At 40.9% G+C, this 21,980-nt stretch overlaps 1 protein-coding gene across 1 annotated transcript in view; it reads left to right on the plus strand.

The window, feature by feature from the left end:
• Positions 1-21,980, plus strand: part of ARHGAP31 (Rho GTPase activating protein 31) — a 98,634-nt gene that overhangs the window by 70,863 nt on the left and 5,791 nt on the right. Inside the window, exons 5-11 of the mRNA XM_072398403.1 lie at positions 8,430-8,537; positions 9,192-9,373; positions 12,324-12,519; positions 15,779-15,906; positions 16,177-16,236; positions 19,156-19,809; positions 21,076-21,311. Coding sequence (XP_072254504.1) covers positions 8,430-8,537; positions 9,192-9,373; positions 12,324-12,519; positions 15,779-15,906; positions 16,177-16,236; positions 19,156-19,809; positions 21,076-21,311 — 1,564 coding nt within the window. The remainder of the gene's footprint in view (positions 1-8,429; positions 8,538-9,191; positions 9,374-12,323; positions 12,520-15,778; positions 15,907-16,176; positions 16,237-19,155; positions 19,810-21,075; positions 21,312-21,980) is intronic.

Consider the following 21,980-nt stretch of genomic DNA (forward strand, 5'->3'; position numbering starts at 1 on the left):
CTGATTCTTTTTAACTTCCAAAACTTCCCGGTACTATTAGAGGCAGCACATGTTTTTTATCAGGCAGTACTCTTTGGCAAAAGTAATAGTCATCTTAAAAAATACAGGGGAAGGTAGAAGAGCTTCTGCATAAATGAAAAATTAGATAAAAAGATAATTTCATCTAAGTATCTTTTTGGTTTGCTGCAATTTTTTTTTTAAATGAAATCAATGTTTTTGGAATCCTACGTTCTTATTTAATTGGAGGAAAAGGAAACAGTAAAAAAAAAAACAGTAAAATGTGTAGCAATGCAAAGCAGACTTTGTATATGCAATGAAAAAATATTGCTGCCCCCCAGTGCACATATAACATAATAAATAAATATGGCTGCCCCCCAGAACATATATAAAGTAATGAATTATTATGGCTGCCTCCTATATGTAAATATATAATTACTGAATATGCATAGAAACAAAAGGGAAATTTGTATTGAAAACCTAATTTAAATCAGCTCAATCTCTTTTATATGTAACTCGAAAAAACAATGAAAGTATTATGCATTCCCTTTAAATCCGTTCCCATTGGTTCCCTTTAAGCCGAATGTGTTTTCATAACCGGCCACCTCGCCTTCTCCCAGCAGCATGGTCTGCTTTGTTAGGACCGCAGCTGTGTAAGCATAGTGATGTATGTTAATGTTTGTTGAAGTTGTAATATTCTGTCTGGCTGATTCCAGTAAACATCGCAGTGGTGGCGGCGTGCGCCTGTGAACAAACTTGTAGCTAAGCGTCTGCTGACTAATGAAAGGCCGGTCTGCCTGCTGGAATCTCCTATTTACAAAGAATCTAAACTAAAGAATACTAAAAAAAATGTCTTATGTTGCAGCTTTACAGTTTTTAGATACGCTGGATGCATCGATTTTTTATTTTCCGTTTTTTTTTATTTTTTTTTTTATTTTATTTTTAGTTTTATTTTTATCTGGTGATCCTGTAAGAAAAAAAAATTCTACAAATCCATGGTAACATTTTGCAAGGGTTGTGCCGCAATCATTTTCACTGTACTGACCCTGATTGGGGCAAATCCCATACAGAATTCTCTTACCGGCCATTGTTACCATTGGCACTCCCATTCATTACTGGCATGCCATTTCTGACCCAGATGAAGGGGAAGAGTAGAAACCTCCGAAACGCGTCAGTTGGTTTATATGCATTTCAATGTGGAATTTATATTCATTTTCAAAATGTGGACAGTTCCAGGTTTCTCTTTTTTTTTTTACACATCAGTTGATTTCCTGGCACCCTACAAGGAGCAACATGTTTACAAGAAGCCTGGACAAAGCAAATGTTTTGATGAATAGGCTTTATTTCTGTACAGCTGCAATCTCAGTGTCTCTTAGATGTGTTTTTTTTTGTTTTAGCAACACACTTCTTCTTTTGCTGCTCTGTGTCTTTGGAGAGCCGGCTAGGAGAGGAAAACAGAAAATCTTCTCCTGTCCTCTTCTTAATACTGAATGTTTTGTAGACATTTTAAATGAAGGCACTGCAATGCTTTGTATCACCACTTATGAAATACAAGTGTTTGATGGAAAGGTAATGTGGGACCATGGAGGTTGCTTCTTGCTAATCTTTCCTTCTAAAAATAAGGTATACCTTTAATATTTTACCAACCCAAAAAAATGATTGAGATGGTTTTGAATGGTTTTGGACCATAATTATTAAAGGTATCCAAGGCTGGAGACGATAAACTATCATGGGAGAACCTGGGTGATCCAGTAAATGTAGAATGGATCTGATCTAGGATTTAAATTATTTGCCAACTGATAGCAAATGATTTTCAGAAAATCAGTTTTGGGTTTGCTAAATAACCCAAGTTCTCCCAGTCTATCTTTAATAAATCAGATTTGTGTATGTAGAATGTATGGCTTTGGCAAAGGACAAATTGGTAAATTGGTATGGCTAGATTACTGAGTAGGAGGATTTAAAAAATGACCAGTCTTTCGGTTGGTACCTACCAAAAGTGGGCCAAGGACATCTAGTGAAGACATGGTCTTGCCTGGCCAAGGCTCATTGATAGATTGGTTGGCTGCCCACCTGATCTGATTCCACAGAAGAGCTTTTGTAGTTCATAGAGGTGAAATGAAATTCTGGCCATGAGAGAAAGATACTATAATACACAATGTATTGCACTTTGCTGAAAAATGGGCTGTGTAGCTGCAGACTGGACAGAGTGCCAATGCTTTCCACCACCAAAAGTGCCTACAATGGGCATGAAAGCATCAGAATTAGACAACGAAGCAATGGAAGACAGTAGCCTGCTTCGATTCATTTTCTTTTTAATTATGTGTATGGCTTGGTACATGTGCCCCATTATCTTGGGGAAGATGGTAGCAGGGTGCAATATGGGAAGAAGACAGGCTGGTGAATCTACTGCTAATGTCACGGTGCCAGATACCACAGGGACCTTCAGAAGTCCAATGGAGTCCATGCCTTGAAGTCAGTGCTGCTTTGGTGACACAAGGAGAACCAAAACATAAGTGTCCAAACTCCTGGCAGGTTCCTCTTACAGTGCTGTGCAGTATTGCTAAACCAGAAGCAGTACCTGCCGATGTAATGAACAAACATGACTGCATGTATATATATGATTGCAAATCTGAATAAGCGATTTAAAACAAAAACACTCACTGAAGAAAATCCTTGCATTAGGCTGACAAATACATGAAAGAAACGGTGGACTGGCTTTTGTTTCCCTTTGTCCTTTTCTCTTCCTGTTCACATCTGTTGCAGCTGTATGTGTTTATCTGTTCCCGAGTTGTGTTACACAATAGACCGCAGACCTCAGATTACATTGTGATTCATCTCCTCCTCATCGGCTGAGAATCACAACAAACATGTCACATTCACTGTCACTCGGTGACAATCATCCCGCTAATCTGGAGAAACGCAACTTGGTCCATGCAATTTGAGAACCTTCTGCCCAATGTGTGGGACCCAAAGTGGACCTTAAGCCGATATCATTATTGGAAAACCTCTGATGACATTAGCTGCAATCCCTTTAAGATGTGTGTTCCTAGGGTGACCATTTTACAAACTAGTGGCAGTATTCTCCCCAGCTCCTTAAAGCTGGGTGGAAAAAATCTGTAGGCCGGTGATGGTCCCTGGATTGTGGTCCAACTTTTTAGTAACCACCTAAAAACATCCAGGGGGTTATTGATAAATGCCAGTTGGTGCACCTAGCTAAAAGTGTCTTGGGAGAACACTGTTAGGGTAGATGCAGCTCACAAGGTCCAGACTCCCAACTTTATCTGCCTCCCCTGTTTCTTAAGTGCGATCCACTAGTGCCAAATAAGTGTACTGACACTCTCCAGTCTTGCACAGTTCTACCAGCTCCAATTCTGAACTGACGTTGCTTCCTGTGAGCTCAATTCCCCCTGTGAGCTTCTAAAAATATACATTAGAAGCTGCAGAAAGTCAGATTGACCAGCCTCTTTTATTGGCTTGAGGACGTCCAGCAACCACCCAGACATTTCCTCCCCAGCCAATGGTCCCTGGCCCATCCTTTTCATTGATTTCAATCAGGAGGGCTCGGCATCACATGGGTCAGCTCGGTAAATCTGGATGGACAGAAACACAAATTGTTTGGCAGGTAAAATACTCCCCTGTGCATTCAGCCGATTGCCTGGTTTACCCTAACTATTACCCAATTACCCTTCCCCTTAACCTTAAAACTATCTCTGGGTTAACCTCTAGTTCAACCCTTCACAATGGCTTTATTGGTGCATAGAGTATCTCCTGCTGTGGTAAATCCTCTCAATTGTGGAGTTCTAAAGCACCAAATCCCAGCAGTGATATGGAATTATTTGCTTTGGCTGGGATAACTGAAGTAGAGCTCATTCAGTGTTTCTAAACCAGGGTTCCTCCACAGTTCACTAGGAGTTCCTTGAGCAATTTGTGACTCCCATGTCAGTTTAGGTGACACCGATAAACTTTTTGGCTATCTGTAAGGGGGACATTCTTCCCAGTGGCCAGCAATGTAAGAGGAATTCTTCCCACTGACCACCACACTAATATACTGTGATCTGTTGATATATTAATTATAGGTGGGGTTCCCTAAAGACCTAAAAGTTATTTCAAGGGTTCTCCCATGTCAACACTGATTTAAGAGTTGCTATCCATTGGCTGTGATGGTAAATATTCATATTGTAAAAGGCATTGTCTTCCTTCTTTTCTCAGGAAGCATATGTGGATTTCCCACTCAGCCCCATAGGACATTGGGTCTAGAGTGCCATTTCTGGTATTTGCACCACTAAATGACCCTAGCTATTTATTTATCCTGGCTACTACTGCCTATGGGCTAGCAAAGATCAACTCATGTTTCTGACTGTTTCCTTATGCTACTGATTGTGTTTCTGCAGACGTTCCTGGTTCTAGTAGAAAAATTTCAACGCAACCTGGAAAACTTATATTGGGCTTTAGTATGGGGGCACTTTTTCCCTTTGTACATGTTCCTTGTTGGGTCATGACAGTGAAGAGTGTGGCTGTTTAGATACATTTGTTTTTATTTGTCCTGTTTCCTTTTTATTACAATTTAAAAAAATGAAAAAATAGATCAAATTCTATTGTGTGCACTTTATTGTGTCTATATGGAACAGTGTGTGTTTTGTTAGGGTTGGGGTGTAATGGAACAAAATATATGAGTAGGAAACAAAAAGAATAAATGGTTTCTGCAGATCACAAGCACAAGTGCATTAAATTTACCCTTTTTGCCCCATTGATTGCCTTTCCATCCATTCTACAAGCCGGCACACCACCAGCCCCATTGCTCCATTTCATGCGTCTCTCCCGTCCTTTTTTCTTATTTTGTGAAAAGCGATTCTGTTTTATTGAAACGTCTCAGATTTTGCTGATCGAGGCGAGATCACCCCCTTGTAGCTCCAAGAAAGTACATTCTGTCTGGGAAAGTTTTAGGCCTCACAGCGGGGACAATTGATATGTCACACATACATCCTGTGTGGGAGCTCGGTTAACGGGTTCTGGCGCTGGCACAATGCGCGCGCTGCTCGGTGGAGTTCTGGTTCTGCAGTAAAAATGCTCCCACACAGAACATTAGAGTAAAAATAACAATTATCACTGAGGTGGAGGAAAAGCTTGCTTACTGTTGTCTTAGCAACACAAATAGGCAAAGAAGAACTTTACAAAAAAAACATTTTATCTCAGTGGTATATAACCGCCATGCCCACACTTTGTTAGCGGTCATCTCAGCAGACCAAATTACACTCTTATGAGTAACTTCATATAAAGCAAAACTTTAATCCTAAGGATTGGTGGATTGAAACTTTTGTTTCTTGTGAGAAATATGCGACCAGAATACACCGCCTGGCCAAAAAGAGTCCCAAACTCTAATATTTCATTGGACCACCTTTAGCTTTGATTATGGCACACATTCACCGTGGTATGACTTCGATAATCCTATCCAACATCACATTTATTTCCTTCCAGAGTTGTATTGATTTACCTCCAGATCTTGTATTGATGATGGGAGAGTTGGAGCGCTGTGTAAAGTCTAACACATCCCAAAGATTCTCCATAGGGTTCAGATCTGTTCCGGTGTTGTCCAATTCAGGGGTGAAAATGATGCCTCTTACATAATTTGAGCCTGACTCAATGAAACCTGGTATTGTCATCTCGGAATGTCCATGCCATCGGAGATAGAAAAAAAATCTATTGATGGAAAAACCTGGTCATTCAGTATTTTCAGGGAGTCAGCTGACCTTAATTTTTTGGCTCATACCATTGCTGAACCTGGACCTGGCCAACTGAATCAACTCTAGATTATAACACTGCACATAAAGACACCCCAGATCAAAACACTGCCCCCACAGGCACCCTAGATTATAACACTGACCCCACAGACATCCCAGGTTATACAACTGCCCCCCAAAGCACCTCAGAAAGATCAGATCATAACAGTGCCCCAACTTACACCCCAGATCATAACACTGCTTCTAAGTCACGCCAAATCATAACAGTGCTCCCAAGGTACCCCAGATCATAATACTTCCCCTACAGGTACCCAGATCATAACACTGCCTCCAAGGCATCCCAGATCATAACACTGCCTCCACAAGCACCCTAGGTCATAACATTGTCTCCAAGGCACCCAAGATCATATTACTGCCCCCAAGGCACCCCAGATAACAGATAATATAACACTTCCCCTATAGGTACCCAGATCATAACATTGCCCCCACCCCAGGTTGTAACACTGCTCCCAAGGCACTTTGGATCATAGCACTGCCAAAACAGGCACACCAGACCATAATATTGCCCCCACAAGCACCCCAGGTTGTAACACTGCTCCCAAGGCACCTCCGATCATAGCACTGCCAAAACAGGCACAGCAGATCATAATATTGCCCCCATAAGCACCCCAAATCATAACACTGCTGCTCCAAACTGTCTCCAGTGCTGGACACATAGCCAAAAGCAAAGGCATTTAGTCACATAACCTGTTCAGAATGGAACAGTTGGCCAATTAAAACTTTGATTCAGTAAGCCAACAGAGGTCAGGGCCCAAAGGCTGGGCTTTAACTCTTGAGACCAGCACTGGAAGAAGCCTTGAACATTTTTATCCAGAGTGCTACTTAAATTTACCAATCCAATTTCAGCTAGTACACAGGTCAATTGTCATTCCCATTTAATAATAATATTATTAATAGTAATAAATTGTATTTATATAGCACCCTATATAGAACTAGAACAGGATCAGCAAACTTCAAAGAGTGTTCACAGAACCCTATAAAACCTGGGAACGTTAGCTTATCTCCCTTGGTAAACTGCAATATTTTGCATTATTGCTTCTGGGTCTAGATTTGCTGTAATTTCTGATTCGCCATTGACATTGACACCAATGCATTTGGAAAAAATGGCGATTCCCCAAATTCCAGGGCATTGAAAACTCTCAATCTTGTCCTCCCCCACCAGGCCTCTAAATGTCTACAATAATATATTGTGGATATATGGTGTTAACACCAGTGCTGGAATGGTGGATTTAGTGTTTTGGAGTCTGGATACATTGCGTGACTTTTCAATATAAAAGTCACCGTAATACTGACATGTTGCACCTTATATAGAGCTTCAGAGATATTCAGAGTATTCCTTCCTCTGCTATAATGCCGATGTGAAGAATTCCAGCCACTTTCATTCAGCAGGATAAATATTTATAAGTGCGCTCGGCGTCTTCTACGGATCCAGACATCTTGCACAGGCAGCGCTGCATCCTCCAGGAAAAGCCATTTTGTAAAGCTGAATATAAATCTTGTTGTATAAATGAGGTGATTTATATACAATGAGCTGATAGAATGTATGTGCATTTAGTCTTCCCAGAGGCTGGGTTCATACATCTCCGAGAGGCCTCTGCGTGTATTATGTGGCAGGATTCTGCAGTGTATTACAAGGCTACATGATAGTAAGCTAATGCTATAGTGAAACGTGTCGTTTTATGGAGCCTCAATGGATTAAAGTATATTCAAATCCAGAAATAAAACTTTTAAAACATGGCAGATTTGGTGGCTGCACTCATTTTCCATTTTTAAGGCTTTATTTGTTATCTTTACCTGGTTATCCTGAAAAAAGCACACTTGGTTTTCCTACATATCTACATTCATTCATCCATTGTATCATAGGAGAGAACCATGGCTCCAAAGCACCTCTGATAAGTCCAGTCCCTCATTTTATTTTGATTTTTCACTTCATTTTTTGATTACAAGGCCCCCAATCGTTTCCATACTTAAATAACAAGGGTGAGGTAGACTGGTTTATTCAGTTTTTGTAGCGCAAAACTGGCTGGAGTTGATGGGATTCAGATGGTTCCTGCATCCTCCATTTTTGACTCATTGGGTATGGTTGGTAAAATCAGTCTTTCTCAACCTTTTTACTCAAAACAATTCCAGGTCTTGGAGAACCCCTGCTAAACTAACACATTGGGAAAAATGTCCTCCACATTAGTGGTCAGTTGGAATAATGTTCTCTTTTCAGTGGTGGTCTAAATGCCACCCTAAAAGCAGCTAAAATGATCTCTGGTTCCATGTTGTTGGCTCTGCCAAGTGGTGTTGGTGGCAAATTGAGGGTAAATCATCCACAGCTCAAAGAACCCTTGGAAATCTCCGGAGGAACCCTATGGTTCCAAGACTCCTTGGTTAAGAATGGCTGTTCTTCTGAGAAGGAAAATGGTGGCCTTCTAAAGGTCCTCACAAAACTTCATGACCCACTTTTCTACTCTGTATTAGCTGTTGTTGCTCTAGTCAATTATATAATAAAAAATAACATGTATACTGAAAATCATAGTTGTGATTATTTCACATGAGAATCCATGTTCTTGTACATGGTCCATGCTTATAGATTGTAAGCTGAGTGTACCAACCTGGAGTAATTGACTTCTGTTTTATCTGTTTTAGGACTCTGGAATACCTGAGCCGACACCTGACCCATATCGCCTCCTACAGCACCACCACCAACATGCACATCCGGAACCTGGCACTTGTCTGGGCACCTAACCTGCTCAGGTATGTCTTACTTGAAGGACTGGTGGACCCAAAAGAGATCTTGATTGAGTCAATTTATACTATATAATACTGCATGTGTTGAGGAACTAGGCAGCACCAATGTCAGGTGTGCTTAGTCTTTCTGTTGATTTTTTTAAAATATACAAATGGAGCTCAACCTAAAGTTGGGTCCACACTTCAATCCTCGCCCCCTAAGAGCATCAAACTTTTTGCCAATTCAAACATTTTGTATATTTAACACTTTTTTGGATCTTCAGTGCCATCATGAGACCATGCAGGTCTTTATTGTCCTTTTCATTCCCTGGTGGTCCTGCTGTAGAGTAGCAATCCTTTCTGCAGAATTTTTTATGGAACCCAGGATGGCTTTGTGGGATATGCTGGGAAAATTCTTTCTGCTCTGGGCTCACAGGATATTAGCTGAATGACGTTGGTGACTTTTTTTTCACCTCCACGCATTGCCATGCTTTATCTTTGATTGCAGCGTTTTAAAGCACAAACCCCTTGGCTTAGGCTTATTTTGTTGGGATGCTAGTCCAAATGCATGGCATAATGCATGTTAAGTGAATTGCTGCCCTTTGGGTAATAATTTTCCCCCAAAATATTGAATAGATTCCCAAAGAACGGTATTTATTCACACCAAGTGTTGCCTTTCAGATCTAAGGAAATAGAAGATTCGGGGTGTAACGGGGATGCAGCGTTTCTTGAGGTTCGGGTTCAACAAGTTGTCATCGAGTTTATCCTCAATCATGTGGAACAAATCTTCAGTACGGATCCACCCAATCCTATCAAAGTCAAAGATGAAGATCACTTCCCACCCATCAAAGTTCCAGTACAAGGTAACCCATCAGAACATGTATCACCTGACTTCCCCTAACTTCTGCCCTCATAGCTATGAGGTCCGGGGGGGCAAGGGGGAATAATTGGAGGGCTTTATTATTTAGAAATATAGAGGTTACTGTTGGTACTGCTCCTTTGGAATTATCAATGAAAGAAGGAAGGTTTGATTCAGGGCCTCATGAGCCCCATGTAGATTCACCCCCAATTTTATTATGGGTCTACCTATAATATTCTTTTACAATTGGATAAAATGTTATGTATATCTGCAGCATCTTAGGCTCTTCTGCAGAATATCTGCAGTCTCTGATCATCGCCTGTAATATGCCTGCAGACTCTGACCACTTTCTGTAGAATGTCTGCAGTCCCTTAATATCTTCTGTACTATGTTGTCAGTCTCAGACCATCTCCTGTAGTATGTCTGCAGTCTCTGACCATCTTCTATAGAATATCTGCAGTCTCTGACTATCTCCTGTACTATGTTCTCCTGTACAATGTCTGCAGTCTCTGACCATCTCCTGTACTATGTTGGGAGTCTCTGCACATTTCCTAACTTCTGCCCCCATAGCTATGAGGTCTGGGGGTGGAAGGGGGAATAATTGGGGGGCTTTATTATTTAGAAATATAGAGGTTACTGTTGGTACTGACCCTTTGGAATTATCAATGGAAGAAGGAAGGTTTGATTCAGGGCCTCATGAGCCCCATGTAGATTCACCCCCAATTTTATTATGTGTCTACCTATAATATTCACTTACAATTGGATAAAATGTTTTGTATATCTGCAGAATCTGAGGCTCTTCTGTAGAATGTCTGTAGTCTCTGACCATCTCCAGTACTATGTCTGCAGTCTCGGACCATTTCGTGTAGTTAGTCTGCAGTCCCTGACCATCTCCTGCAGTATGTTCGCAGTCTCTGACCATCTCCTGTACTTTATCTGCAGTCCCTGACCATCTCCTATGTCTGCAGTCTCTGACCATCTCCTATGTCTGTAGTCTCTGACCTTCTCCTGTAGTATATCTGCAGTCTCTGACGCTCTCCTGTAGTATGTCCATAGTCCCTGGCCATCTCCTCCACTATGTCTGCAGTCTCTGATCATTTTCTGTATTATGTCTGCAGACTATGAAAGTCTTTTATTGCATTATATACACTAAAAAATGTGTGGCGCTTGGTGTTGTCAGAGGACACAGCTTAAGCCCCTAAATCTTGAAGATAGACCAACATTGGTATAGAAGACTCTTTTATTTTCACAGATTTTGGACACCTATAAAATCACATTGGTGCCCAACAATGAATTCACCTTTCTAATAAATTACCAACACTAGGCCCCTGGTGGAGTTTCCCTTAATTAGTCACTTTAGTGTTTTTAGTATCTGAGAGTAATATCCCATTTCTTTATGAGAATAGCATTGCTCGGTGACTCCAGTGTAACGCATCCAGTGTCACTGTGCCAGGAGGGAGGAGAGCGGCGGATCCCCAGACCTCATTGAAAAAATATGACTTCTTGGGCTAATCCAACTTTTGGCAGCCACTGTGAAGTAAACAAAAACATAGCGTGTTCTTCTACGTAAATAAATCCTCAGGATTTTTGGCAGTGTCGCTCCTTCAGTTCTTGTCCCTGGTGAAATAAAGTGTATTATGTTAAATAGGCTGTTGTTCTTTCTCCCCGTGCCAACATATGATGTGTCGCTTCTGTTTTTACTTTACAATGTTCTTTCATTGCTTTTTCATTAATATCCTAGGAGGGTTTCCAAGCCAGACACCAAAAAAATGAGGCCCCAAAATCATTCTGGTATTCCATTGAAGGCACAGCGGTGTCATTATGGTGTCCATTTCAATTAAATTCTTCATGAATGGCAAAAATGGGCATTGGGCTACCAAGCTATGGCACACGTGTGGCCATTTCCACCAATCTGGCTGCAGCTGTTTCATGCTTGTTAGCCATCATCAGTTATGGGTATAGAAACCATGGGCTGTATAAGTAGGGAGATCCATAAAATATCTTTCTATGCTGCTCAAGTGGGCCTACTGGCATCCCATGATGGCCATGGGAGCCAGCTCACAGGGCCCACCCCAGGTACAGGTAGGAGTTTGGGTCTGGGGGATTTACCTGTTTGGGTCAACAAATCTTTTTGAAAAAAAAAAAAAAATAATTGGCAAAGTACAGCTATGCATTTCCTGGTAATGGGCGGGCATGAGCAGAATTGTCGCATTTTCCTAAATAATAATAATAGCTTAGTGCCAATAGGGAAGGTGAAGGCATAGACAGGTGTAAGGATTTATGTGTCTTTATGTGTCTTTTTATGCTCTTAGTGTCCATTTGTTGTTTTTGCATGTAGATTGTTTATGTAGTTGTAAATATTAGCTCTCAAAGGGTAGATTCAGATCTGCTCCGGGATACCGCGGGCTCCCCTTAGAGCTCACTGCCACCCCTAATTTCCTATGGAGCTACCACAAGAGGCAGCAATTCCATAGCATGAGGAAGTTGTAAATGCACCCCAACCTCATCGCCAGGGAACCGGTGCCTCCATACTGAAGGAATAGGGGCAGTAGTGAATGGTACTAGTACTGCTCACTGCCGTCAGCTGCCAAATCTGCAAAGGCTGTTACAGTGACCAAAGTGCAAGCTGTAGGGGAGCCACTCAGGATTGCTCAAACCTTAAATTAGTCTCAATCTGCTCTTGGACCCCCTTGCCATGACATTAGGGACGGACCTTCCTTGAGCACTCCTGCACTTGCCAGTCACTTGGACCCATTTGACACCTGTCGGCAGTGGGTGGTGCTGTATGGCTCACAGCCATCCCTATATTTTTTATTTGGGGCTGCCAAGGGTAGAAGCTATCTGTAGCACCTCCCCCGAGGAAGCAGTAACTGCACCACCACCTCACTACCAACCTGAACATATCCCTAACGTTTCCCAATGTAACTAACCTCTTCTTACTCCTCCCCCTGCAGAATGCCGCATTGTGAAGAGCATGACTCTCCCCTCTGGGTCTCTTCCCATGAAGCTGGTCAGTCTGGAGGAAGCCCAGGCCAGGAGCCTCTCCGCCACACACCCGGCTCGCAAAGAAAGGCGGGAGAACAGCTTNCCCGAAATCGTACCAGTTACTGGCACCTTATTCCACACAGTCATTGATCTGCCTGAAAACAAGTAAGTTTTGGGGGGCACTGAGACCTCATTCAATAGATTGTCCACTAGAGGGGGTAGGAACTTCAACCCAACTTTTCAAAAATTTGCAAACCTCCAAATTTGGAAATTCCTATTAAAGTCAATGCAAAACAAAAACATTTGTATGGTTGGTTCAAGAAGCTAAATAGATAGAAATACATTTCATCTAAGTGTTTGTTGTGTTTGGAATTCAGATTTCAAAATCCTACCAAAGATACTAAGATAGAAATATGGGACTGGGTGACACCGGCAGCCGCACAAGATACCTGACGGTGACACCTTCCCCCAATCGGTGTGCATTGTGCAGAGGGTGCAGTATGTGAAGAATGCCTGTGAAGTTCTTTCCTTTGGAATGTGTTATTGTACTCAGATTCCTTCTGATAACTCTCTTTACCTGGATTGGCACATTCAGAGATCTTATCATTATTAGGATGAGGGTGGGTTGTCACCATTTGCAGCTCAGGAACAATGGCTGGGTCTAGATGTGCTGAATGCTATAAGCAAAAGCTGTGCAAATCTCAAAATTGTATAGACAGAAATAAAAATCTCTTCCATTTTTAGAACATCTGAACCTGGCAGCACAAATTTGGATATGCAATTAAATGTGCTGTGTTATTTTATTGAAAGTGGCTTTTTTTGTGAATGACATATTTTTATCTAGCAGTCCAGCACATTATCCTACATTACATACAAAAAGTGATAGTGGAGTTCCCCCTTATATAGGGCATAGGGGTAATATTGGATTGGTGGGGGAGTTAGTTTGGAGAACTCCCATTTTTATAGTGAATGTAGTGACACCCTGCCATCTAGTGTTCCGAGGGAGAAACTGCAGTCAGGTTTATTTTAATTGTAGGTAGTGCAGCCCTATATATTGCTATAGCTAGAGATAATGTTACAGGGCCCCAAACGAGACCAATATACCCACCAATTCCTTACTCAGACACAGGGAACAGATACAAGCTCTGTGCAGGCAGAGTGGAAGAACTTGATATATATATTTATATTTATTTATAGCGCCATATTAGCCTCTTACATATACAGTGATTGAGCATTACTGTTCCTCGTCCTCAGTACAAGTCAGGGGGACATTTTAGAATAAGTCAGAATAATACAATTTTAACTAATTTGTATGCAGTGTAGTAGAATTATTTATCTGGGTATTCTGCATCTTTAAAAATGGAAAGGTTTTCCTCCAAATGATTAAAAGACACAAATACATTCAGATTGTTATTTATTAATACAAAATTATATATATTTTATAAAAGCAGTGCAACTATCTAAAGTTGACTTAATATCAGCCTCTCTCAGACTGAAAGAAGAAAACAATCTGGTCCTGTACTTAAAGAAGAGATAGGAAAAGCAAAGTGACAGAGAGAAGAGTTCATCAGTCTTCTGCTTCTCCTTCACTGTCCAGTATCAGGTTGGGATGGGGGCAACAACAACCTGGGCTCAAAAGAAGTGGGTTGAATGATGCTGGCCAGCATTTAGCCTAGAAGACTGAGGACATCTAGTGGTGTGAAAGAAGTACAGCAGGGATAGCTCTAGTTCTAGCTATATTAAAGCTGTGCAGATTATAGGTAGTCCCCCGGTTACATATGAGATAGGGACTGTAGGTTTGTTCTTAAGTTGAATTTGAATTTGAAGTCAGGACAGGTGCATTATTTTAATAAATGCAATTAGGACAGATGTTTGTCTCAATATAATATTAGGCAGTGTGGTATCAGTTACTGTATAAAATCCTCACTGTGAGCTAATCACAAACAAAGCAAAAAAAAAACTTAATGCAGCCTAGACATTCATTCAAGCTGTGCTTTGATATGCAAAAAGAAACAATTGCAGAGTCATTAAAGAGTTACAAGAGGCTGCAGAACAGCAAAAGATTTCTTCTGCATATCATGAAAACTGCCCCTCCCCCCATCAAGTCTCTGTCCTGCACACCAGCGAGCAGGGAAGCCCCATTTGTAGCTAGGTGCCGTCCATATGTAGGATATCCTTAACTTGGGGACTACCTGTTCTGTTATTGGAAAAGTAGTATTTAATATGGATCTGGAACGTGGGTGAACCTGAATGATCCAGCACACCTGGAATACATTTCTTAAAAAGAATTTGCTATTGGTTTGCTTATGTTTTCAGTCCAAGTTTGCTGGATCACCCAGGTTCTTCCATGATGACCATCCTCCAATGTCTATGACCCCCCCATACAGGGTGCCTATCCTAAAATCTACAATAATGGATGGTGCAGGCTTGGTTCTAAATAGTCTATAGAAAAAATGTAATAATTACACAATGATAAAACATGAGTGCAGCCGAACCTAAGAACCCCCCCCCCCCACATTGGGGGACAGATGCAGCTCCTGGCGGAAGTGGGAAGAATGCGTCATTTACTCTGGAAGGGCAGCGAAGAAGAACTTGTAACGAGCTTAGGAGGACACCGGGCGAGGGGTATTTATGATGTCTTTCCAGAGTTCATGATGAGCAAAGTACCTGAAATTGTCAGAGATAAAAAAGAACAATTTGTTTTCTTCTATTGAAAATCCTTGAGACAGAATTCTGCATTTCCTATGGAGAACATTTTAGTGATTGACTATATAACATCTGCTTGGCTTTACATCCTGGTGATATCTCTCAGTTAAATCTTTCCGTTCTTGCTCCAGATCTTTGGCACCAATCGGAAATTTGGAGAATTGTGAATAAAATAATAAAATGCTTCATATGAACGCTTCTGTAAATCAGAATTATAGAGGAAGGATAATATATTATTCTATTATATAGAAGGAGTTCTTCATTTGGTCTTCTGCTTCTCTCTCAACACACACAGAGATGAATTAAGGGAATGCCAATTATTTCTCCCCTCTAACCCACAGCCAAATAAACCTTCATTGACATCAGTGTCCCTCATCCAGGGTTCCTCCAGAGGTTGCTGGGGGTTCTTTGAGCAATGAGCAGTTTGTTCCTCTCAGGTCAGTTTGGGTGACCCCAATGATGTTTTTGGATATCTGTAAGGCTGACATTCTTCCCAATGGCCAGCAATGTAAAAGGAATTCTTCCCAATCGCCATTATACTAATATACTGTGAGCTGTGGATGTAGTAATTATAGAAAGGGTCCCCTGAAAATCCAAAAAGTTATTTCAAGGCTTTCCCCATGTTAACAAAGTTAGTAAAAGCTGATTTAGATTGTAGAAGCCAAATAGCAGTCAACATAGCAATTCTTTAAATATTTATACGTTCATTTCTCTGCAGGAGGAAACTGTCCACCAAGTCTAAGAAATGGAAATCCATATTTAATCTGGGCCGTTCTGGAACCGAATCCAAATCTAAATTAAGCCGCAATGGGAGCGTGTTTGTTAGAGGACAGAAAGACATGGGTGGTAAGTGTGTATTCTCTTTCTTCTTTTCCAGATTAAAGTCACTTCACATCCTCATTATGGGTGGCTAAATCTATTGCAAGCCAGGCCAGTGATGCCATTGTAGGCTGGGGCTTCTCAGTCTATATATACTACTATATATTATTATTATCAATAATAATAATAATAAACAGTAAATATGGATAATATATCCAGCCTCAGTGCTACTTCCACCATGCTCATTGTCTAAATATGCCTGTATATCATACTAACCCTGTACTTATTCTTTTGCAGAGAAAGCTACAATCCGACCTGCTAAGAGTATGGATTCCTTGTGCTCTCTTCCTGCAGAAGGTCAGTATGTGAATATAACAAATGTTTCACAAACCTATGAAACTACACTGAGCATGTCATATCTGAGAACACCAGTAGAGGTCACTCTTAATAAATCCAGAAATATATTCAGCTGGGGTTATATGCAAATATCGACTTTTATTGTAAAAGTCAAGCTCGTTTCTTTCCATTTACTTTATTTTCCTGTTGGCAACAAAAAATGTAAAAAAATGTACAATAAGCTGTGCACACCTTTAAACTAAAACTTTGTTAAAGCAGTTTTTGATTTAATTCAAGCATTCAGTCTTCTTGAATTGGACTCTATCAGCATGACATATCTCGAATTAGCAAAATTTGCAAAAGCAGATTGAGGCATCTCTTGTACAGAGCTCTCTTCAGGTCTCCCCACAGATTTTCTATTGGATTTAGGTCTGGGCTCTGGCTGGGCCATTCCAAAACTTTCATTTTCTTCTGGTGAAGCCATTCTTTTGTTGATTTAGATGTATGCTTGGGTTCATTGATCTTTTGAAAGGTAAAATTTCTCTTCATCTTCAGCTTTTTAGCAGACGCCTAAAGGTTTTGGGCCAAAATAATATTTTTGGCCAAAAAAGTGGTATTTGGAACTGTTCATGATTCCCTACACCTTGGCTAAAGACTCAGTTCCGAAGCAACCCTAAAGCATGATACTGCCACCACCAAGCTTCACCGAGGGGATGGTGTTCTTTTGGTGATGGTGATGCCGAAGGGTGGCAAGAGGAAAGCCTGGCTATTCCCTATTTATTGTACAGTGCTGCCTAATATGTTGGTGCTATATAAACCCTGTTTAATAATATTAATAATAATAATAAAGTTTGCAAAAAAATATATTGTCTCCAAAAAACGTGTGAAAATTTGTTCCAAAAGGACTATTTGGCACAAAAACACCACTTCACATCACCAAAAGAACACCAGACCTCATATTTTTATTACACAGTATTTATATAGCGCTATCATATTACACAGCGCTGTACAAAGTCCATGGTCATGACCCTAACTGTCCCTCAAAGGAGCTCACAATCTAATGTCCTTACTATAGTCATATGTCAATAATGTAGTCTAAGGTCAATTTAGGGGGAAACCAATTAACCTAACTGCATGTTTTTGGAATGTGGGAGGACACTGGAACACCCAGAAGAAACCCCCTCAGACATGGGGAGAACCTGCAAACTCCATGCAGATAATGTCCTGGCTGGGATTCGAACCTAGGACCTAGCACTGCAAACGCCGGAGTGCTAACCCCTGAGCCACCGAGTCGTATTTGCCTCCTAACCGGTCTCCTTTAAAATCTTTGTAATAGTTAGAAGTAGTCTTGAGATTTCAGGACAGAAAAAAACACAACCGTAACAGGAAAAGTATAGAGTCAGTGAAGATGAGTGATATTTCTGGGTAATATGGACGTCCTGTCAGCGGAATGATGTACAGGATATTGTAGGGGTGCTTTATTATCCATTTTTTCTGTGACTGCCTCTAGCAATAATTTATTTGAGGGTTATATATCACTGCAGGCGTGTTTGGGTAGAAATGTTGTATAATTGAAATGTCATCTCAATTTTTTTTCCTATGCCGTTTGATTATTATTATTACAAACATAGAATATACAGTCCAAGGCCCAAATGCTGAGAAGAAAATAGCAAAATGAAACAAACCAGTTGTAAGATGATGAATTTGTACAGAGGAAACATTTTTTATTTAAAGGGGAATTCAAGAAGAAAAGACAGGGAAATCCTTAAATGTGAAATGTTTACTTTATGGGCAAAAATATGTGAAGCTCCCTCCAAATGATGAGTTCAGAGAAGGGTATGGTTAATTCCTCTGCATACAGAGACATATTAGACAATTGTGGTCTTCCAACCTTTCTGTTACACCATGACCAACATGTCATGGTTTGACCCGTGTAGTGTAGAGGAACTTAATTTCTCCTAATTATAATTATCCTAATTATTATTATTACTATTATTATTATTATTATTATTACTATTATTATTATTTATATACATGATACTCAGCACTGTACATTAAATAGGGGTTGCAAATGACAGATACAGGCAGCGAAATAAGAGGCAGAGAGGACCTTGCCCAGAAGAGCTTACAATCTAGGAGTTGGGGAAGTATCACACAATAGGAGGGGGATATGGAGTGGTGGGAAGTAGTGAGGGTTTAAGAGACAGAAGAAGACGGGTTGGTGGGTTTGAAAAGCTGGGTTTTGAGTTCTCTTTAAAATGAGCAGTAAGTAGGAACAAGCCAAATAGGATGAGGTAGACCATTCCCGAGAGTCGGGGCAGCTATAGAAAAGGTTTGGAGCCATGCGTGTGATGAGGATAGGAGTGAGGAAGTCATTAGTTGATCATTGGAGGAATGAAGAGAGCGGCTATTATTTCCCTCCATTCTCCTTTTCCCAAAGTTTTCCTTCCATCTTCTTTCCAGTTTAGACTTCTCTACATTCCTACTTGTTTCATGCTACCACCCTCTACCCTTCATTTCACCTCACTCCCCATTCTACAACCCTCTCATCTTCTCTCCAGCCCTCTCTCAGTCCTCTCTCTACCCAATTTAACCTCCATTTAGCTTCTACTTCATTTCCCTCCTCTCTTCACATGGTTCTCCTAACATTTCATTTTGTTTCACAGAACATTCCCCTCCTTAACAGAAAAGGGTCTTCACCAAACCACAGTTGTCTAAAATGTCTTTGTATGTTGGAGTTCCCTTCACTGCACACCTTGGAACCCATCATTCACCTTTCCATCCCCATTTCTCTCCCTTCTATGAGCCACCTAAATCCCCTCCAATTCCCACTCTATTACATTCCCTCTGCTCTCCCTCTTACTGTCCTCCCATACGAATCACAGACGTTCTTTAAAAAGCCCAATTTTTTACTTTTCTCCCCCACATGTCCTTTTACAGGTGAAGATGAGAAAGTAAGCCGACTCAAGAGGCCCGTGGGTACGGGTGGGTTCTTTATACCCGTCCTCAAATCCCGTGCAACTGGAACTGGCAGCACTTACGATGTCAGCAAGCAAGATAGCGACTGGGATAGTGAAGAAGTAGCTGGAGCTGCAGGAGGATCTAACCAAGACAAAGCCACCAAAACCTCCCAGGCAAAGCAGCCACCAGAGCAGATGAAAGTTTTCCGAATTGGGGACGATTTGGAGAATGAGCAGAACTCTCCGAAAGGAAGGAAGATGTTTTATGGTGCCAATGATGGTTCCACTAAAACTGGCTTCCCTGGAAGCTTGTTTCCATTAGAAGCTTCTCCACGTCACCAAAGAAAAGCCTTGAACATCTCAGAACCTTTTGCAGTATCTGTTCCTCTACGGGTGTCGGCGGTCATCAGCACCAACAGCACTCCATGCCGGGCCAATTCCAAAGACCGACCTCTACTTTCCAGCCTGGAGGAGCTTCCTTTATTGGAACCTGACTCAGGGCCCAAATCTCCAGACTCAACTGGCAAATCTGGACTTAAAACAGGTCCCCGTTCTCCGGATGTAACTGAACCAGTAATGAAACAGGAGCCCAGGAGGCCTTGTCTTAAGGATCTAAGCCCGGACTTTTTTGAAGGTAAAAAAGAATATTTTCAACATAATATCAAAAACAAAAATATAGAAACAATAGGTTGGAAAGGGAATTGCACTGGAACTTATCTCAGTGTAGCTGTAAGAAACCACCTTTTATCTGCCATCTGCTTTAGGTTACCAAGCACTACAGTTTAGATCTCCATTGTGCCCCCACCTGCTCTCATTAGTATAATTTATTAGATATCCAAGGAAAAGTCCTTGGACAAAAAACCCTTGCTTTGATCATCTGTCTTGTTGCCTCTGGTCAAAGAGATGGTCTACCCAAATTCCATAGAGACTACTTTCTGATGCTTGAGAAGTGTGGTTTTTTTTCCACCCCCGACCAATTAGAGCACAGATTTCGCAATGTGTTCAAGATTTATCACACAACATGGGGGCCAACTCTTTGGTTCTGGTTAGGTCTTGCAAGCTATAATGCTAGGCGTATACTAAGCAACATTTTTAGTAGACTAGACCAGCCTTTTCCCCAGAGGAACCCTGAAAATATTTTTTATGTCTCAGGAAACCCCTGCTAAACTTATTTCATTGGAGGTTATTGGGAAAATGTCCCTTACAATGATGGTCAGGGTAAAGGATGTTTCCACTTACCATGGTAGTCCGATTGCCACCTATAGTCAACTAAGAAGATCATGGCAAGATCTGCCTAGTGGTGTTATACCTGAATCAATGAAGGCAAAACAGATCAGAGGAGAGTCAGCCACATCTTGAAGAAAACCCCCTTAAACCTCTGGTGGTACCTGAGGGTTTTATGAAAACCCCGCCATCCCTGACTATCATCGTAGAGGGCATTTTCCCAATGACTCCCAATTAACTTGTTTTAGTAGGGTTCCCTGAGACCTGAAACTTGTTTTTAGGATTCCTTCTGGGTAGAAAGGCTGGTCTGGTCCATTAAAAAGGTTGCTTAGTATATACCTAGCATCCTAGTTCGCAGATGGCTGGACTAGACATTCAATTTGATAAAAACACAGATTTTAACCCAAATTTGTCAGGAAGAATCAATGGAACACTGATTGGGACAGGCCATTTTTTAATTTACCAAGTATAGCCAGGAGTAATTGATGAATGATGACTGCAAAACGTTATACCTCATCAGTACAAAGTTAGTGGTGGTGTTCCAATAATTCTTTTACCGGTTAAGTTTTTTGTTAGTAATAAACTTAAAAACTAATTTTAATAATATATAAAGGGAGTATGCCTTTCCTTTCAGTGTCTTCTTGATTTGTACTAATAGACCATTTTGCCTTGACAGAAGACAACAGGACTCTGACTTTGAAGGAAATCTTACTGGAAATGTCTCAGTTACCGGATATTCTACCAATCTCAGCGGAAGACAGGAAGCCAATGGAACACACTTTTGTATCGATCAATAAGTTACATGAAGCCATTGAAACAGAACCCAGTAAACCAGTAGAAGTTGAAACAACCAGGACCCCACCGGAGGTCACTCCTACTAATGACCTGCATCGTCTGTTTCCCAATGACCAGGTAAGTACAGGGACCTTCATATTTCCATTGCTTTAGACCACTGTTTCTCAACCAGGGTTCCTCCAGAGGTTGTTTGTGGTTCCATGAGCAATTTGTGCCTCGAAGGTCAATTTAAGTGACACCAATCATTGGCTATCGGTGACGTTCTCCAATGTCATCAATTCATAAATGTAAAAGGCATTCTTCCCATTGACCACCACATTAATTTACTCTGAGCTGGGGGGTTTTGTTAAAACAGTTGAGAAAGGCTGCTTTAGACCAAAGGCAGCCTGACCCGAAGAAAGAAGAGCTTAGAAATGTCACAGTTCACTGACAAGATAAACAACGATGTTTTATTGACTATTACTTGAACCAGTCTACTTTATGATGGCAGGATTTACAATAGTCATTTTTTATTTGTTGGCAGTAGTTTCTTATTAAATATGACCACTGCCTTTTTTAACCTTTGGAAGTGGTTTTAAATGTGATCTTTTTGGACTTTTTTTTGTGAGAGAAATGATGGTAATAAAGGTCAGTTGTATTGTTAAAGTGTCAGAGCTGACATTATTTAGCGTTGTGTTGAGTTTGTGAGATGTTCGGTGAGGAAAATAATGAAAGTAAATGTCAGGTGTTTTGTCGGTGTTTCATATCTGACAATATTTATCGCTAAATCCTGTAAAGTAGTGAGGT

This window comes from Pyxicephalus adspersus, chromosome 1, assembly GCF_032062135.1.
Source record: "Pyxicephalus adspersus chromosome 1, UCB_Pads_2.0, whole genome shotgun sequence".
Taxonomy (NCBI): domain Eukaryota; kingdom Metazoa; phylum Chordata; class Amphibia; order Anura; family Pyxicephalidae; genus Pyxicephalus; species Pyxicephalus adspersus.